The sequence below is a fragment of the Apteryx rowi genome, unplaced genomic scaffold (assembly GCF_003343035.1).
Source record: "Apteryx rowi isolate R43461 unplaced genomic scaffold, aptRow1 scaffold_873, whole genome shotgun sequence".
NCBI classification, from domain to species: domain Eukaryota; kingdom Metazoa; phylum Chordata; class Aves; order Apterygiformes; family Apterygidae; genus Apteryx; species Apteryx rowi.
This window is the reverse complement of record NW_020451175.1, coordinates 212,434-228,295: the sequence shown is the minus strand read 5'-3', so window position 1 is coordinate 228,295 and position 15,862 is coordinate 212,434. Positions and strand designations below refer to the sequence as shown.

The 15,862-nt window shown below is 35.0% G+C and overlaps 1 protein-coding gene across 8 annotated transcripts in view; it reads left to right on the top strand.

The window, feature by feature from the left end:
- The window catches only part of TTC13 (tetratricopeptide repeat domain 13), a 51,401-nt gene that overhangs the window by 3,110 nt on the left and 32,429 nt on the right, over positions 1-15,862 (top strand). For 5 of the 8 annotated variants that reach the window (XM_026090695.1, XM_026090693.1, XM_026090690.1 and 2 more), the window contains exons 2-9: positions 796-890; positions 3,914-3,989; positions 4,899-4,973; positions 6,934-7,004; positions 9,719-9,784; positions 11,505-11,597; positions 12,716-12,832; positions 13,661-13,771. In XM_026090695.1, the coding sequence (XP_025946480.1) occupies positions 796-890; positions 3,914-3,989; positions 4,899-4,973; positions 6,934-7,004; positions 9,719-9,784; positions 11,505-11,597; positions 12,716-12,832; positions 13,661-13,771 (704 nt within the window). The remainder of the gene's footprint in view (positions 1-795; positions 891-3,913; positions 3,990-4,898; positions 4,974-6,933; positions 7,005-9,718; positions 9,785-11,504; positions 11,598-12,715; positions 12,833-13,660; positions 13,772-15,862) is intronic. The other 3 variants (XM_026090697.1, XM_026090692.1, XM_026090694.1) reach the window with 2 other exon arrangements.

Genomic DNA, 15,862 nt, shown 5'->3' with positions numbered 1-15,862 from the left:
ATCAAGGAGATAATACTATTTCTTTGCTTTTTCTTGCTTCCTTTTGCAATATTTCAGGTTAGTGAGGTAGTGAGGTAGTGAGTTAGTGAGATTGACTTCTACAGTCAATAAATTTGGGGGGGGGTGTTTGTTTGTTTCCTTTCTTAACAATATTTTTCTCTACTGTGACAACCAGCTGTGTTTAGCTGTGTCTGATTCCTGGATTTTAATTAGACTTTCTGTAATAGCCTTCTTGGTAATACACCTGTGAGGAACTCTATATATGTTTAGCCAATTATGGTTTACCATTCGCTCTRCTTTTTATTGTTTTTATACTTCTGTTTCCTGGACTTTCATCAGCAGCTTTTTCTCTACTCCATGTGGTCCCTTCCATTTATTCTCTTCTATGGGATCTGAATGGTAATTTGGTCTTTAATTTATTGGGCCTTAATATAGAAACATAGTGTCAAATTGGGACATGTCTACTGAAAACTTTTCTTATTGCTTCCAAATTCTCTTCTATTTTCCTTCTTAGGCGCTTTTTTTTTTTAATGTATTTTAGTCAACAGCGTAGGCAGAAGAAGTAACAAAACTCATAGAAAATAGTCATGCCAACAATTGCTTTCGTAGCTGTGTGGATGTAGTGCTGTGCACAGAAAGCACTTTGTGAAAATTCTACCGTGTGGAGTGCTTGATGGGGACATTCCTAATTGTTAAGATGAACATGAGAAAATGTGAGATGTGATAACAGTACGTACATATAACTCCTTGAGTTCCTAAAGGTATTAATTTTCTTTCTTTCCCCCCCCCCACCAGACTCATCCTTTTTGCACTTCCATGAATCCGATTGTGACATAAGAGGGTCTTCATCTTGCGAATCTGTGCTTTCTCTCAACACTGAAAAAATTCTGGTATGCTATAAAGACTATAATATATGAAAAAAATAATAGATTATTGATGGTGATCACTTTAACTGCATAACCAGTTGGCATTAATTTCAAGCACATAACTACAAATAGAATCTATTAATCAGTAGCCATAGATCCCCAAAAGACTTAATTGCTAATGAACTGAAGTTGCTCATGAAGGAATGGTTTCATGCTACTACAGCATGAATCTCTAGGGCTGTCAGCAGTTTAACTGAAGCTCATGTTTCTGCTAAAGGCTAACCTTCACCTGGATTAGCCTTCCAATTAATATGAGGTGGAGGATGGGGGTTGCAGTTGAGGAGGGTAAAGGTAGGTTAGCTTTTACTGAGATTAATCACTCGGCCACCACAAAATGCTTGTGAGAGTAGCAGTGGTAACTTGCAATCACTACAGGAATAACACTGTGCACAGGTAATAGAGGCTTTATACCATATTTATATTAAATTTAATAAAATACAGTATGTGGAGAATATCCTAATGAAAGAAAATTGTCTCTTGGTAGAGAGACTTCAAGAGGATTATTGCAGTATTTGGGTTTTCTTGAAACAATACTGTTAGCCTACTGATCCTGCACAAATATAATCTTCAGTCTACATCAGAACATGGTTTTGATGTTACCTTTTCAGTCTGGCACAGTCCCAGATACTGAAAATCTTCGAATATCTCCCTTGTGAATACTGAAAGAAGCCTTGGGAAATTTGTAGAAATTGTTGTGTTGTGGGAGGGAGTGTGGAACCAGTATTGTATTTTGAAGCAACTTCTCCAAAGGTGACAGTTGGAAATAAAACTTACCACTCTACTGTAAATTCACCAACTATTTAACTTAAATGTTCTCCTTAGACATTACTTCATCAGATATTGATCAGATCCTCTGTCTAATCTAGGAGTACCAGAGATTCATTCTAAGGCAGTGAAATGTATGTTAGTTTTTTTTATAAATTTACCTGTTTCAAAAAAATTTGGGCTACTCTATTCTACCTATTGGAGCTGGTGCTACAATGAAAATTCCTCTCTCTCATGTTTCTTGAAAGTGGAATGATTTCTAAATTTTGCATGTAGAACTGTGGGATGTCTAATCTCTAATTGGATCCAGAATTTATTGAAGAAGTATGAATCCCCTCTCTCCCTCCCCCTCAAATCTCTCCCTACTCCAAGAACCAAATGCTAGTCTGTCGCTCTATGAAAATAAAACAGATGAGGTAGGTGAGGGGAGGGGGAATCACTGTATTTCTCTTGCTGAGTGTCACCAGCAACTCTGTGATTCATAGGACATTAGTGTAATGCTAAATTCTTTTGGTTGTAGCTTATTTTCCAAATTAAATATTTAATAGAATGTTAATTACATACCCAATGTGGAATCTTGTTGTATCTTGTTTTTTGTGCATAGACAAGGAAGCGTGTAGGGCTTTTTTGGAACTCCACCAAGGAGGAAGTTGTACTTCAGTAAAAGTGTTTTTTTTTTTTTTTTTTTTCCTCCCAAGGTTAACTGTAAAACAATTACAGAAGACTAACACTTTGCAAAGTTAAATATTGAAGATCACTTTATGAAGCAAATTTTCTGGAAATGACTTTATCTTTAAACCATTGATGATATAGAAAGGTAGTTATTGGAGGTGTGTGATTTGTGTATATATCTGGTATGCAATGTAGACTTAGTTTCTTAGTTGGTGTAACTGTTGAACGCTGTTCATTTTTGTGGTTTTTTTCAATTGCTTTTTTCTATGATTAAAAAAATTGTTCTAGTCTGTTATCATAGGTGAAGCACTAAGTGAGCTAATAATGCAGAATATTATATTTTAATGTAGGGACCTCTAATTTCAGTAGAAGCAAGGCCTGGAATATCTGATGTATTTATTGTAGGGTAATAGCAAATACAATTTCTTTCACACCCTCCAAAATATTTTTTTAGACTATAGTTGTTAAAGCAGACCAAACTTTCTTCTCATTCCTGAGACTGTAGGATAAATAAGGCAGAAACTGTACAGTGGGAATTGGCCAGTTACTTTTGTGGCTGTGGATCACTGATATGTCTGTGTTGTAAACACAACTAGTGGGTCTTCTTTTACTCTAACAAACCAAAAAAAGCAGAAGGAAGAAGGGCAAAGTGGAGGAGAGACATGAGGAGTCCTCTCAGTAGAGGAAAAGCTGAAATTAAGATGTTCTCTGAAGTTAAAGATTTTCAGATGTGCCGTGTACCTGAAGCAAAAGAAGAGAACTGAGCAGTAAGAGAGGTTATTTGTTCCTTTATTCTTGCTTCTTAAAACCATTTGGAAGGCCTGTTAATCAAATGAACATTCTGTATTCTTTTTACATAAGCTGCTCTGGTAGGGTCACAGTTACCTACAGAAAATACTTCTGAGAATGAACAGGGTAGAGTATTTCTGTATTTCTGAGGGTTTCTTTGTCAATATTGTTTTTTGTAGATTCATTATAAGGGAACAGATATCTTATGCTTTGTTCAATTAGTTGCAGTCTGTTTTTTGTCTCATCTGTAACTGACAGATCTGTTCTTGCTAGAAAAAGGACAGCCTTTTTTCTTCAGTATGGCACTGTTAGTTAAACTTGTCTTTATTGCTGGAGCTGTTTTCTTTTCAGTGTTTTATTCTTCTTTAGTCCCTTTTCCTTCCTAGGGAATGAAGGATAAATAGTGGAGTAAAGAAAAATACTTTCCTATGAAGTAGCACTTGTCCTAGGATGATGTCCAAAACTTGATGTTAAACAGATGTAATATAGAAAGAGCAACCACTGATAAAATGTTCACAATGTCTTTTTACCTGAAATGTTTAGTTAGCCTTATGTTAGAGAGAATAGCAGCAGCATCTGACTGAAAATCAACTTTTCTCCTCAGGGAAGACTAGGAATGAATTTGTTTTCAGTTAGCTTAGAGCAATTATATTAGTCTTAACTTTTTGATGTAAGGAATTCTCTTAAATACTTAGAGGAGGGTTTTCAGTTAAATTCTTTACTATTGTGTGCTAAATGTTGCAACCAATAATGTTTTACAGAGCCAAGCAAAGTCGCTTGCAGAACAAAAAAGATTTCCATTTGCTACTGATAATGACAACACAAATGAAGAGTTGGGTAAGATGTCTTATATAAGGTTTGTGCAGGTGACTTACATGCTGGCTGGTAGCACTGAGTGTTTTGAAACTAAACTAATAATTCCTTAATGATGTGCTAATTTAAAAGTGGTCCAAAAAAAAGCTAGTGAGTTTTCTTTGTTTAAACAAAGAGAATATTTATCTCTTCCTAATAATCCTTTCTGCTTTGCGCACTAGGACTCTTCACCATATCTGCTTAAGCAAATGTTCAGAAAGCATTTTGATTAAATCCTGTTAAACAGTCTCAACTACTTCCTGCTTCTCTTTTTCTCTCATTATTGATGACTAAAACCATTCAAACATCCAGAAAATCATACCAAGGGAATATGCTTTCTATCAAGCATAGATCTTGAATCTATGTCCACTCCCCATGCACTCTTACCACCAAATCTTATAGGCAGCAGGAAGGCTTTCTGAATTGCTGTCCTTACACAGTCTACTGCTTGTTTTCTGTTTGTTTTTTTGAAAGCACACTCAGACCGGAAGATGGATGMATTTCAGATAAAGCAACGAGAAATACTTTTCTCAAACACTTTGAGGAAGGCGTTACTTGCACTGCCTCTCCAAACTTATAACCTTTGTAGGAGGCAGAGGTATTATGAGACAGCAAAGAGATGGTGAGGGTATATTTCAAGGAAGAGTGCAAACTGCCTTTTATGTAAGGGCGAAGGGAGACTTTACTCATAGGTTGTCTGACGAAGTTAAAATAACTGAGTGGTTTGTTTGTTTGTTTGTTTTTGACATGACTTTCTGCTTCAAGGATTTTTTTTCAGCAGAACTTGAGGGCTTAATCTTTTTTTCATATTCCTAGCATACCTAATCATGTTGATGGAATCCTGAATTTCCATCCAGCAGAAAATATTTGATGCTTTTACTGTCTTCTCTATAGAGCTCACAAGACTGTACCAGAAGGTCCCTATCCTCACGTTTGGCTCTGTAGGCTGGTACCACCTACCCACTTCAAGTATGTTATCATGTGAGGAGCCTGGGTCCTTCTGGTGTGTGCATGCTCCTTCTTGTACCTGTTCTGAGAAAAAGAAATGTTTCGCACAAGAATGTGTGAAATGTTTGGGGCACTTCTGAGGTAACAGTGGTTTCCCAATATTTGGACTGATAGACCATTGTTAACCCTTAGATTTTCATAATAAAGTACAAACATTTGTCACTTCTGTAGTACTTAAAGATGAAAAGATAAATTTAAGAGAGAAAATTTAAAAAGAAGCTGATACTTTAACAACTACTAGCTGCCAGTCACTTCTTGTAGCTTTATAGACGTAGTCTACGGCCTCCTGCATTTTGCCGAGACTCCTGTCACCAATGTCTCTTCATTAACTCAACCATGCCAGCATTAAGGAAAAAAAAAATGGAGGAAGCAAGGTGATCTATTTTCTTTTATATATCAACTGTTTCATGTTCTGAGACCATAAAAGTGACCAAGCAGTCTAAAGAATTGTGTAGGCTTGGAGGAGAGTGAAATGAAGAAACGTCCAAGAGCTCTTTAACCTGTTCTTGACTCCTTCAATTTTCTTTTTGTTTGTGGCAATGCTACGTGTTTGCAGTAAGTGAAGCTTTCTATGTATTGAGGAAAACGCTTTTACTGCACACAAACACTTCCTTCTGATTAATATAAATGTTCCAAGAATGAGGCAAGCTCTGGATTTGCAGTTTAAGAAATAGATTTCTCACTTCGCTTTCATATAACTTTTGCTGTTGTAAAGAATAGCGCTTAGCAACACTGACAAAAGAATTTGGTTAAGTCTGCCTGAAAGATAAGTGTGTCTATTAAACAAGCAAACTGTCTGTTTAAAAAATACTTTATTCTAATTGACTCATGTGTCTCTTCTCATATTTGAGTAAATAAGTGAGCCAATAGTTCTCTTCCGTACTGTGTGGCTGACCACTAAAATTCATCAGAAGTTTGGGAAAGGTGAATTCCCAGCTCTCAGTTCCACTGTTAGCCATTTGTGCAGAATGTCTGGAGAAAAGTTTTACTTTACCTTTCAAAGCTCTGATCTACAACATGCTTGCTTTCTGTGGGCAGTGTAGGCACAGCTTAGTCCAAAGCTAAGAATTAGGAGAGATTTAAACATGTTAAATGAAAAATCTTGAGAAATTCAGTTTTCAAAAATGGTAACTTCAGTCACACAAGTGCAACGACAGCTTTCCGAAGTCTTGTGACTTGACTGTATTTTTGTAGAAACTGGAGATTACAAGAGCATGTTTCTAAAACAATGGTCTCTTTCTTTTCCAAATACGTAATACGCAGTCCAAAGTGGGAATGCAAGAGCAGTTCAGAATAAAGCTTTTTGTATTTTAACATGAGTAAAGCTTCTGTAGTTTTTCAATCTCATTCTTATAAACAGCTAACTCACTTTAGTTGTATTTTTTGCAGATAATTCAAGTGAAGGAAAAATTTATTGTGAGCTAGTAGAGTTTAGCAAAATGTATACGGACAAGTAAAATCAGACACGTTATAATAGGAAGTATCAAAAAAATATTAGTCAGTCTCATTTATAATTGAGAAAACATCTAGGGCAGCCAAAAGAGATCAAGGTACTTTTTCTGGTCCTAAGTACTTCAAGAAGCTAATGCAGACCCTTTCCTGAACAACTTGCAGAAAAGGGGAGGGTGGAGGGAGGGAGAAGAGGAGAAGCAAAACCTGAAAAAGATTTCAAGAAGGAAGAAGAAAAGCAAAACCCAAAAAACAATTCTGATGAGCACAGTATGAATTAATAATTCATAAATGCTAGGTAGTGGTTGAGGAAAGTAATTTCAGTGAAAGTTTAGAAGCTGTTTGACTTTAACACTTCAATGCAATGTAGGGACTTTCATTAAATACAACAGAATTTTAAAATTATAAAAATCAGATGTTTTTCACTGTTGTACTTATGTTTGTAATTTATTTATTTATTTATTTATTTTAGCAATTGCTTATGTGTTGATTGGCAATGGCCTGTATGATGAAGCCATACGGCATTTTTCAACAATGCTGCAGGTGAGTTTTCTGTTTGGAGCCCTTAGGCTAAATACAGTATTTGAGGGAGAAGATAACTTTATAGAAGACATGTTTTGAAATGTTCCCTTACAATATGGCTTTTACTAAAATGAATTCAATTTAGGATTTTAAAATGAGAGTATTTATTCTGTTTTCTGTTCACTTTGCATACAAACATAAGCATACTCTTAAAATCATGTGATTCCGATAGCCTAGTTAGTTGACTTATATTTTTCTCATCTGATGAAACAAACTTTTTATGACATTTTGACAGAAAATAAGACCTTTCAGAAACCTGACCTGCACAAAATTGAAGTTCCTTTAATTATTGTCTTAATGTGTAGACTGAGATCTCTTAATGTGGGGGTTTTTTTGGCTACAGTTAGTGTGTTGCCAGTAACATAAGGAGAAAACTGACAGAGATCACATATTGCTAGTGGCAAGTACTACATTGCTCTCTCAATGATAAATGATATTGCTTGCCAGGTTAATCCTTCTTCCTCAGTCATAAGAATTTTGATGAGTGAAATATTTAAGCAAAATTTAACTAACACTCCAAGATACCTTTTTGATCAAAAGGTGCAGAGTTTAGAATTTTCTTCCATGAAGTAAAAGCTAGCCACTTAACTTACAGGCCTCAACTAAAGCTGATTTCAAAATACTGTGTTTTTATGGCTAAGAACCTGTGACTACCAGAAGCATGAGACTGCTTTTCAATCTACTCTGGTTGTAGCACACAAATGCATGCTATAAAGTAATAATCCAAATACTGGTGTGTGATTTTTAACTCAAATGTCACATAGCTCATACTTCAATTTAGTGAAAATATAGTAATTTAATGAAGTTATTCTAGGATATTTATCAGTAGGACAAAAAGATGTAAACCAGAATTTTTTCAGATACGTGAGACCTCTGTCTTGAATTTGTGTCTGTTGGGGGAGTGATTTTTCTAGCGAGAAATGCTGCTTCAAAAATCACTTATAAATTGTTCTCTGCCTCCTCTTGAGTAAGAAGGAAACTTGATAAAAAATGAAGATAAGCAAGATATAGCAACTGTAGAAAGAAATTGTGAAAAGTGTGTATATAGTACAGTAGAAAATTTGTAATGTGCACATTTCAGTAGAAATGAATATTATGCTTACTGGATGTCTGAAAAGATGTGAAGTGGTGGTAAATGTTCATTCTCTCTTCCATAAAGCAATTGCAAGTATGCATAAAGTGAGTATTAAAATGCTTAACAAAATGAAACAGTGCTTGTTTAGCTGCTGTATTAAAATAGGAAAGTTACCTGAGGTTGACACTGGCAAGCGTACACTTGGAAACAGCTCAAGCCTGGCAAGCTGCCGGCATTGGGTATACCACTTACCTGTTGTTTAGTCAATGAAATACTTGTTTTTTGGCAATCATCCTAGTTAAATGAGATGAGGCCTATGCTACAAACTTTTGTAGCACAGCTGTGTTGATTGCAGGTGCGAAGATGTGTAATTCCTGACTGGCTTTCAGGGAAACCTGTTTGCATAGACATAGTTTTGCCAAGAAAACTAGTTTTGCTGTTGTCTCTTTTAAATCTGGAGGGAGAACCATGGCTGGAGTAAATCATATTGGAAAGAAAGTAGCTTTACCTAGTGTAAGATGCATCCACATATGTACTCAAATTCAGCAAACTATTTAAGACCTATGTCATTGGAAAGCTAAGGGCTTAAATCTCAGCCAAGGAATGTTGCTTGAATTTAGCAGAACTATTTGGCAAAATGCCTCCAGTTTAGTTGCTGCCTGAATACAGATTTTATCAGGATTTCACAATTTCCTACTTCCTAGTTTTAAAGCTTGATTCTTTCTGTAATTCAGAGCAAAGCAAATTTTCAGTTGCTGAATTGTATTCATTTATTATCACTTCAGTGACATTAAACCATTACTGATGAGGTTACAAGTAATGAAGTTGTGACAGAAGAGTATACTAATGTGTATGTAGCTTCTGGTAGGTGGTCACTGATACTATAACCTGCACTCTGATTACCCTGAGTAGTTATACACGTCAGTGCTTCAGAAGTAGTGTTAGCAATGGAATGGAAAAGCTTTTTGTCAAAAAAAAAAAAAAAAAACAGTAGATGAAGCCAGTAGGATTACTTTCATTGTTGATTAAATAATGTCATTTTGGTATCTTGGACACTTGGTATCAAAACTTCTTAATTTAATTCTAGCCTGTTAATTTCTCATGTTTATGTTTAAATAACATATGCCACTTCTGCAAAAAAAAAAAAAAAAAGCAGAAAAGCAGAGCTTTGTATTTGAACAGTAGTCCTTGTTTCTGTTTCCTTTTGTGTTATAAAACTAATTGTAGATAAAGCCAGAGGAAAAATTCAAAAGTATGCATAACTTTTCTGGACATTTTTGCTATAAATCATGGTTAGAAACGGTATGAATATCATTATTTCTTGTGTGAAGTCTCCTCTTTCCCCTCAAATTTGGTGGAGATGTTTAGCTCATTTTCCAAACAAATCCTACAGAAATTCCACCAAGCTACATTGAAAGTTGTGAGCGTATGAAAGTATGAGCTGTAATAGAATCTGTTTAATACCTTTGCTTGGCAACTATTTGTTCATTGTTTACTATTTAATATCAGCAAGAATTAAATATGTGTTGAAGAAAGATACAAAGATGCCTTAGACTTTTTTTTTTGTAATGATTATTGTATTTGTTTTTAATCTGAACAGGAAGAGCCAGAGCTGGTTAGTGCAATTTATGGACGAGGGATAGCATATGGGAAAAAAGGACTACATGTGAGTAGTTAATTATTTAAATTGTTGTCTGTCTGAATTATTTGAATATAAATGATAAGAGGGCATTTGACAGTTGGAACTAGATTGATTAGACCTTGATAGGTACATTCCCAACTGTGCTACTACAGTGATGCTGAAGTGTCACATTTCCTTTCCTTGGTAGATGCCCTCTATTACATAGAGGGAACCCAGTGGTCCATACTGCTCAGACCATGGTGTGTTTACTTTGAGGGAGTGTGAAAGTAAAGCAACATGAAGCAAGGATGCCAAAAGAGAATAGAATATAGGCACATTTTTGAGTGATAGATGGTAAGCTGAAACAGTGGCCTCTTGAAGGAGTTATCTAATAAGATAGTGGGCAGCATCTTGCCTCTAAGAGGCAGGTTTCTGAAGTCCCACTGAAGTGACTGCACACTTAGTCTGTACTTGGAAGTGAAGAAGTCTTTTATGATGCTTTGGAAAGATTGCCAGCTCTTGCCAGCCAGTAGGCTTTACATCATCTCTTGATTTGTCTATGCCTCTTGATAGTGTATACTTCCTTGGTTTTATACAAAAATGTTTGAGGTTAAATTACTTAATTCGAAATCTGTGTTGGTAATAACTATGCAGCATGATCCTGTTTTCTTTTTTTTTTAAACAAGTGGGTAGATTAAACAGCTTTTTCACATTAACGCAATTTCACTTAGTTGAACTTAAAAAAAAAAAACTTAATAGCCTTAAAAAATACCTTAAGTGCCTACAAGATAAAGAAAAACTTAAGGGTTTTTATCAGTTACAGCTGATTGCTCAATTTCCTGAGCAAAAATAGGTTTAAAAGTAGACTGTGGTCCATGAAGTTTGAGTTTCTGTGGGCTACTGAATCATGATTTGAGTGTTTGCTGGAATTCTAGAAGGCAGATGAGTTGAACAACTCCTTAAAAATTTCCACGGTGCAGAATCTTTAATTCTTCAACAGTGCTGACAGGAGCTTGAAGTTTGTCATATTTTCATGTTTCTTAACACCAGCAAGAGTTTTTCTTCTCAGTTCTGTTGTACATTGAGGCAGCTTCACTTGATGGTTTCTGTGAACAGCACTTTGGAGACAAAAAGGTGTTGTTTATCTCATGCAGAATTTCTTTAACTTCAAAAAGAAGAAAAAGATCAATGAAACCTGATACAGAACTTGCTATATAACCTTTTTTTTTTTGATAAGTTAACTGCTTCCATCCTACAATTTTTTGAGGGCAGTATAAAAGTTTAAATAGATAGGCAAGATACTGACAACATCAACCCATTCCCCAGCGTACTCAGATTAGGTTATAGACAGTACTGGTGAAAACACTGGTGTTCAAGTTCTAGTTCAGTTAACTGCATACATAGTTGCACTGATACCATTGAACAAGGAAATGTGTGAGAGCTTGAGCCAGCTTTTTTGCCAAGAATACCACCTATGGGGCTGTAACCTTAATGTTTATTCACAGTTACATTAATATAGTGAGTTACTAAAGGTGCAGCACAAAGATAAATACAGAGTATTTTTTGTTGTTGTTTATATCAGATAGATTTTTTTTTAGCTATTTTTTGTATGCTGCATCTTAATCTTGTTAGCAAAGATTGAAGGGCGTTTAATGTAAACTGATGTACTTTCAAAATCTTAGCCAAATTAGCTGTGCTTCAGTCTTCAGAGTATATTACTGTAAATATACTCAGTTGTTTAGCTTGTTTGTTTTCTTCTTTTCAGGACATGAAAAATGCTGAACTTGCTCTGTTTGAGCTCAGTAGGGTAATTAGCTTAGAACCAGATCATCCTGAAGTATTTGAACAGCGAGCAGAAGTGAGCAATTTTGTCTGTCTTTTCAGAACTTTGGAAGAGGTTGAAATTCTGAAATGTTTTCAAGTATTTCTTTGCTTATTTAATGACTAAAGCTCTTATCTGGTGTTTTTTTTGTGAACATTCCTCCTTGTTTTTAAAATATGCATATTTGCTCTAAAACAATGTAATTTGTGAAATATTTAGTTTTAAAACAAAACCTATACTATATGGAGTTACTATAGCCAACAGAATAGCATATGTTATCTGTAACTACTTAGTTTTTGACACAACAGACAGGAACATCATGCTTTTCTAAAATATAGTGAAACAAAACATCACTTACCCCTAATATTTCTATTTAGTGTCACCTCAGTAAATTTATAGTTATGACAAGTGAGTATAATTCTGAACTTAAGGAATGTGTTTTTAATCAAACACTTTGGTATTTGTAGTCACAAATATAACCAAAATATAATTCAGATGCAGTTGGTCTAATTTTAAAAATCATGTTTTGCTTGGCCGATTAAATTACAGAAAATGGATTTCAAGCAAAAGCTTTGTGATATACCAAGAGCATAAATATTCATTAACCTCAGAACATTGTAATGATAATTGCCCTAATATGAAATTGTAATTCAAAATTTTCATGTTTTTAATGATTTGGAAATACTGTAACTAATCTTAGTCTAGATATGTAAAAGTTGAGCATTCAAATAATTGGAAAGTAAACAGTTTTCCATTGGAAAAGTCTATTTTGTCAAAATTAAGATGGTTTATGAGAATATTTTAATTAAATTTTCAGTTGAATGTGTTGAAACAATTTGAAATGGGGTATATTGCTTTGACTGGCTTGTTTTTATTTGGACTACTATATTTCTGCAAATGGTGGTGGTGATGTTGATGTACACTGATATTTGGGGGGGAAAATTGTTTCGTGTTTCCTCTTTGATAAGTGATAAAGAAAAATAAATACTGAAATTGGTAATAGAATTTAAGTTCAGTTTTCCAGTCTGTTCCAGTAAATATGCTTATTCTGTTATAGCTGAACTTACGAAAGAATAATCTTCATATTTCTAAAACTAGTATTTGTTCTATTCAGCCTGTTCTGTCTAAACTAAGTACTTGTTTTGGACTCTTAGATATTATCCCCACTAGGCCGAATTAGTGAAGCTTTATCCGATCTCACCAGAGCTATTCAGCTGCAACCCTCAGCACGACTCTACACACACAGAGGTACCCTTTACTTCATATCTGAGGTTAGTGGATTTTGAGGGTTCTGTTTGTTTTTTTTCTTTTTTCGGTTGTGTGGATGGGAATGGGGGGGGGTGTTGTGGGGTTTTTTTCCTTTGAGTATCAGTTGCTACTTTTGTTCAAGAGCATCTTTCCTATTTAAAAACAAAAAACTGATTTTCCTATAGTTGACTTCCAGCAGTTCAGAGGTGTCCTTCAAGCATTTCATCTGCATATCTATTTAATGCAGAGAAGCAAAGGGCAAGCACATGTTACTTGCAGGCATGTCTGGGATTGTTTTGTGTGTTTGAGGAATAGGACATGGATAAATTAATTTGATTTGATTTTTAACCTGCAGCTGCATTTAAGGAGTATTGTTAAATGGCTATCTAAAAAGAGAGTTACAGCCAAGGCAGTAAATGCCATATATACTGGGGGGGAAGGGGAATCCTGCAGAAAATGCTAACATCCTATTTTGCTATGGACTCTGTTTATCTTGGTGTTCTTAAAGTTACTTGTTTTACACTAAATTGTATCTTCAAAAATTGTCTGTACACTAAATAGCTGATATCCCGCTTTGTTCTTGTGATTTCATTCTGCTTATTTCCACCTATTTTTTTATTTACTTTACTGTGTTTTATACAGCAGTTGCTGAAAAGAAAGTTGGAAGTGTATTGTACGTTTCTTTTTCTTTGCTCTTGTGAGTAGCAGTTGGCAATCACTGCTGCTTACCCCTGACACTGACTTCATATACTAAACAAAATTCTAGTTCAAATTTTATCAAGATACTAGTATGTATTCCTCTTAGTATGGTGTTTCCTCTGTCATCTAAAATCTACTTTTTTTAATCTCAGGATTATGCAACAGCCCATGAAGACTTTCAGCGCTCATTGGAACTGAACAAAAATCAGCCTATAGCTATGCTTTATAAAGGCCTAACCTTTTTTCACAGAGGACTTTTGAAGGTAAAATTATGTTTACTAATGGTACATATAGAACAATGGCCTCTATTCAAAGTTATTTCCATAAAATACTTGTAGAAATTTCATAGGTGTTGATATACATATTTTTTATTACATAAGAAAGATTTTCAAAAACAAAGGACTGCAAGCAAAATCAAGTGGTTTTTGGCATGTTAAATCTGGTTGGTTTGCTGACAGTCTAATACTTCATGATATGACGTGGCAGTACTGTGGGTCTAGCTGGATCTTTGTGAATCAGTGACAACTGATGATGTGTTTAGGAGGTGGCTTCAAAGGTGTTTGTATTTAGCACCTTCACTAAAATTTGCACAGTTACATTCAAAATTTCTTTCCATGAAATGGAGACTTTCTAGTTATTGTGAAAGAAAGAGGGATGAACAGGAAAATAATGTTAAATTCCTCCTTGCATGAGGTAATCAAGCAAACTGCTGATAGAAAACCCTTCATCTGTGCATTTGTATCTCAGTTAAATGTTGATTCTGAAATGCTCATATGTAAATTGAGGGGGAAAATAGTTGCTCCCTCATATTCTAAAATCAGCAGGAAAGTAAACTCTCCCCATGTTTTTTTTTTTTATGTAATGATTTTCTGACTCAAAACTTTCCTATGTTTTAGTTTGAATAATATTGCACCTGTTTCTTGCTTGTTAAGTGTAGGGAGATACTGCTGCTCTTTCTCTGAGGGGAGAGTAATTAGAAAAGTTTTCTGAAATCCTCAGTTTGAAAAGTGAGGGAGCAACCATGTGATTCCTAACTTCCAACAGCGAAGAAGCTTTTGTGACCTATGCTAACACCTCTGATGCTTACAGGAACAAAATAGTTGCTCTTGGACTCTTCTGAATCCCATCACACTATAGAAGCTACAGTTGCTGTATAGATATCTTGCTGCATGTCTTCCATGTATCCCTTTTTCCATCTGCAAACTCACCTAGCTTCCTGTTGCACTTGGAGGAAAAAATGGGAAAACTACCTTGATGAGTCAGACTCTCTTTTGAAAACTGAAGTAGCACAGGAACTCTCAGTATTGCCCAAAAGTCTGATTAGCCTTTGGGGAAGTGTGCCACTCACCAACTTGCTAGTTTATTTCCTTCAATGTCCTAGGACAATTGTGGCATATTCTAATTTTTGATATAGCACAACTGAGCTTAGACTGAGTCTTGATGAGATTGCTCTTCAAAGTGGCTGCATGCTTCTAATCAGAACAGTAATTTTTAGCACACAACTGCAACTAAGATAGGGGAGCTTGGCCACTTCTGGCATTTAGAACTGAAGCTAACTTAATATTCAGAACACTTATTCTCATGCCTTTCTGTTCAAAATCCTTCACTACCTCTGGGCTTATTTTATCTCTGACTCTCTAAATGAAGTGCTTCCAGTGGGCTATCACATAACAGTAAAATAAGAGATATAGGTAGTGAAAATGTTATTAATAAACTACCTGTCTGCAATTGTTAATGAAGATTCTACCATGTAGAGTAACTCTCTGTAAAATACATAATTACGGTATGGTCTTTAACCTACTTATTCATCATAATGAGTGGGAAAAGAAAAAAATAATGTTTTCATTAATAGTGTTAGTGAAGATTAATAGCGTTAACTCAGACAGTTTCTTGTTTAAATAACTTCTGTTTTCTATTGAAACTGTTAGTGACCTCTCAGCTGGAAAGGATTGTGGGTTATTTTCTAATTTAAGTGTTAGAATTCTCATTACAATTAGGATAAATAGCCAAAGGTCATTTAACCTAGTATGTTTTAATGGCAGATACTATAATTCACATTTTGAGAACTTTGAGTGAGCCTTGCATTTTTATAGGCTGAGAGGTTATATTTTTGAATTTTTTTTTTCAATTCAAAGCATCTACTTGAATGTTGGAAATGCTGGTGGATACACCCTGTATAAATAAATGTTTACAAGTGATGTGAAAGTGGGTGTATGCATTTGTGTATGCTCAGATGCACTCCTTGTTGGATGTTTTTAAGAACACAAGCATATAAAGAAATACCTAGGGATCCACTGTTTTTCTGTAGTGCAGTCATAATGAAAATACTGTTTGAGTTGAAGTACTGGCTAATT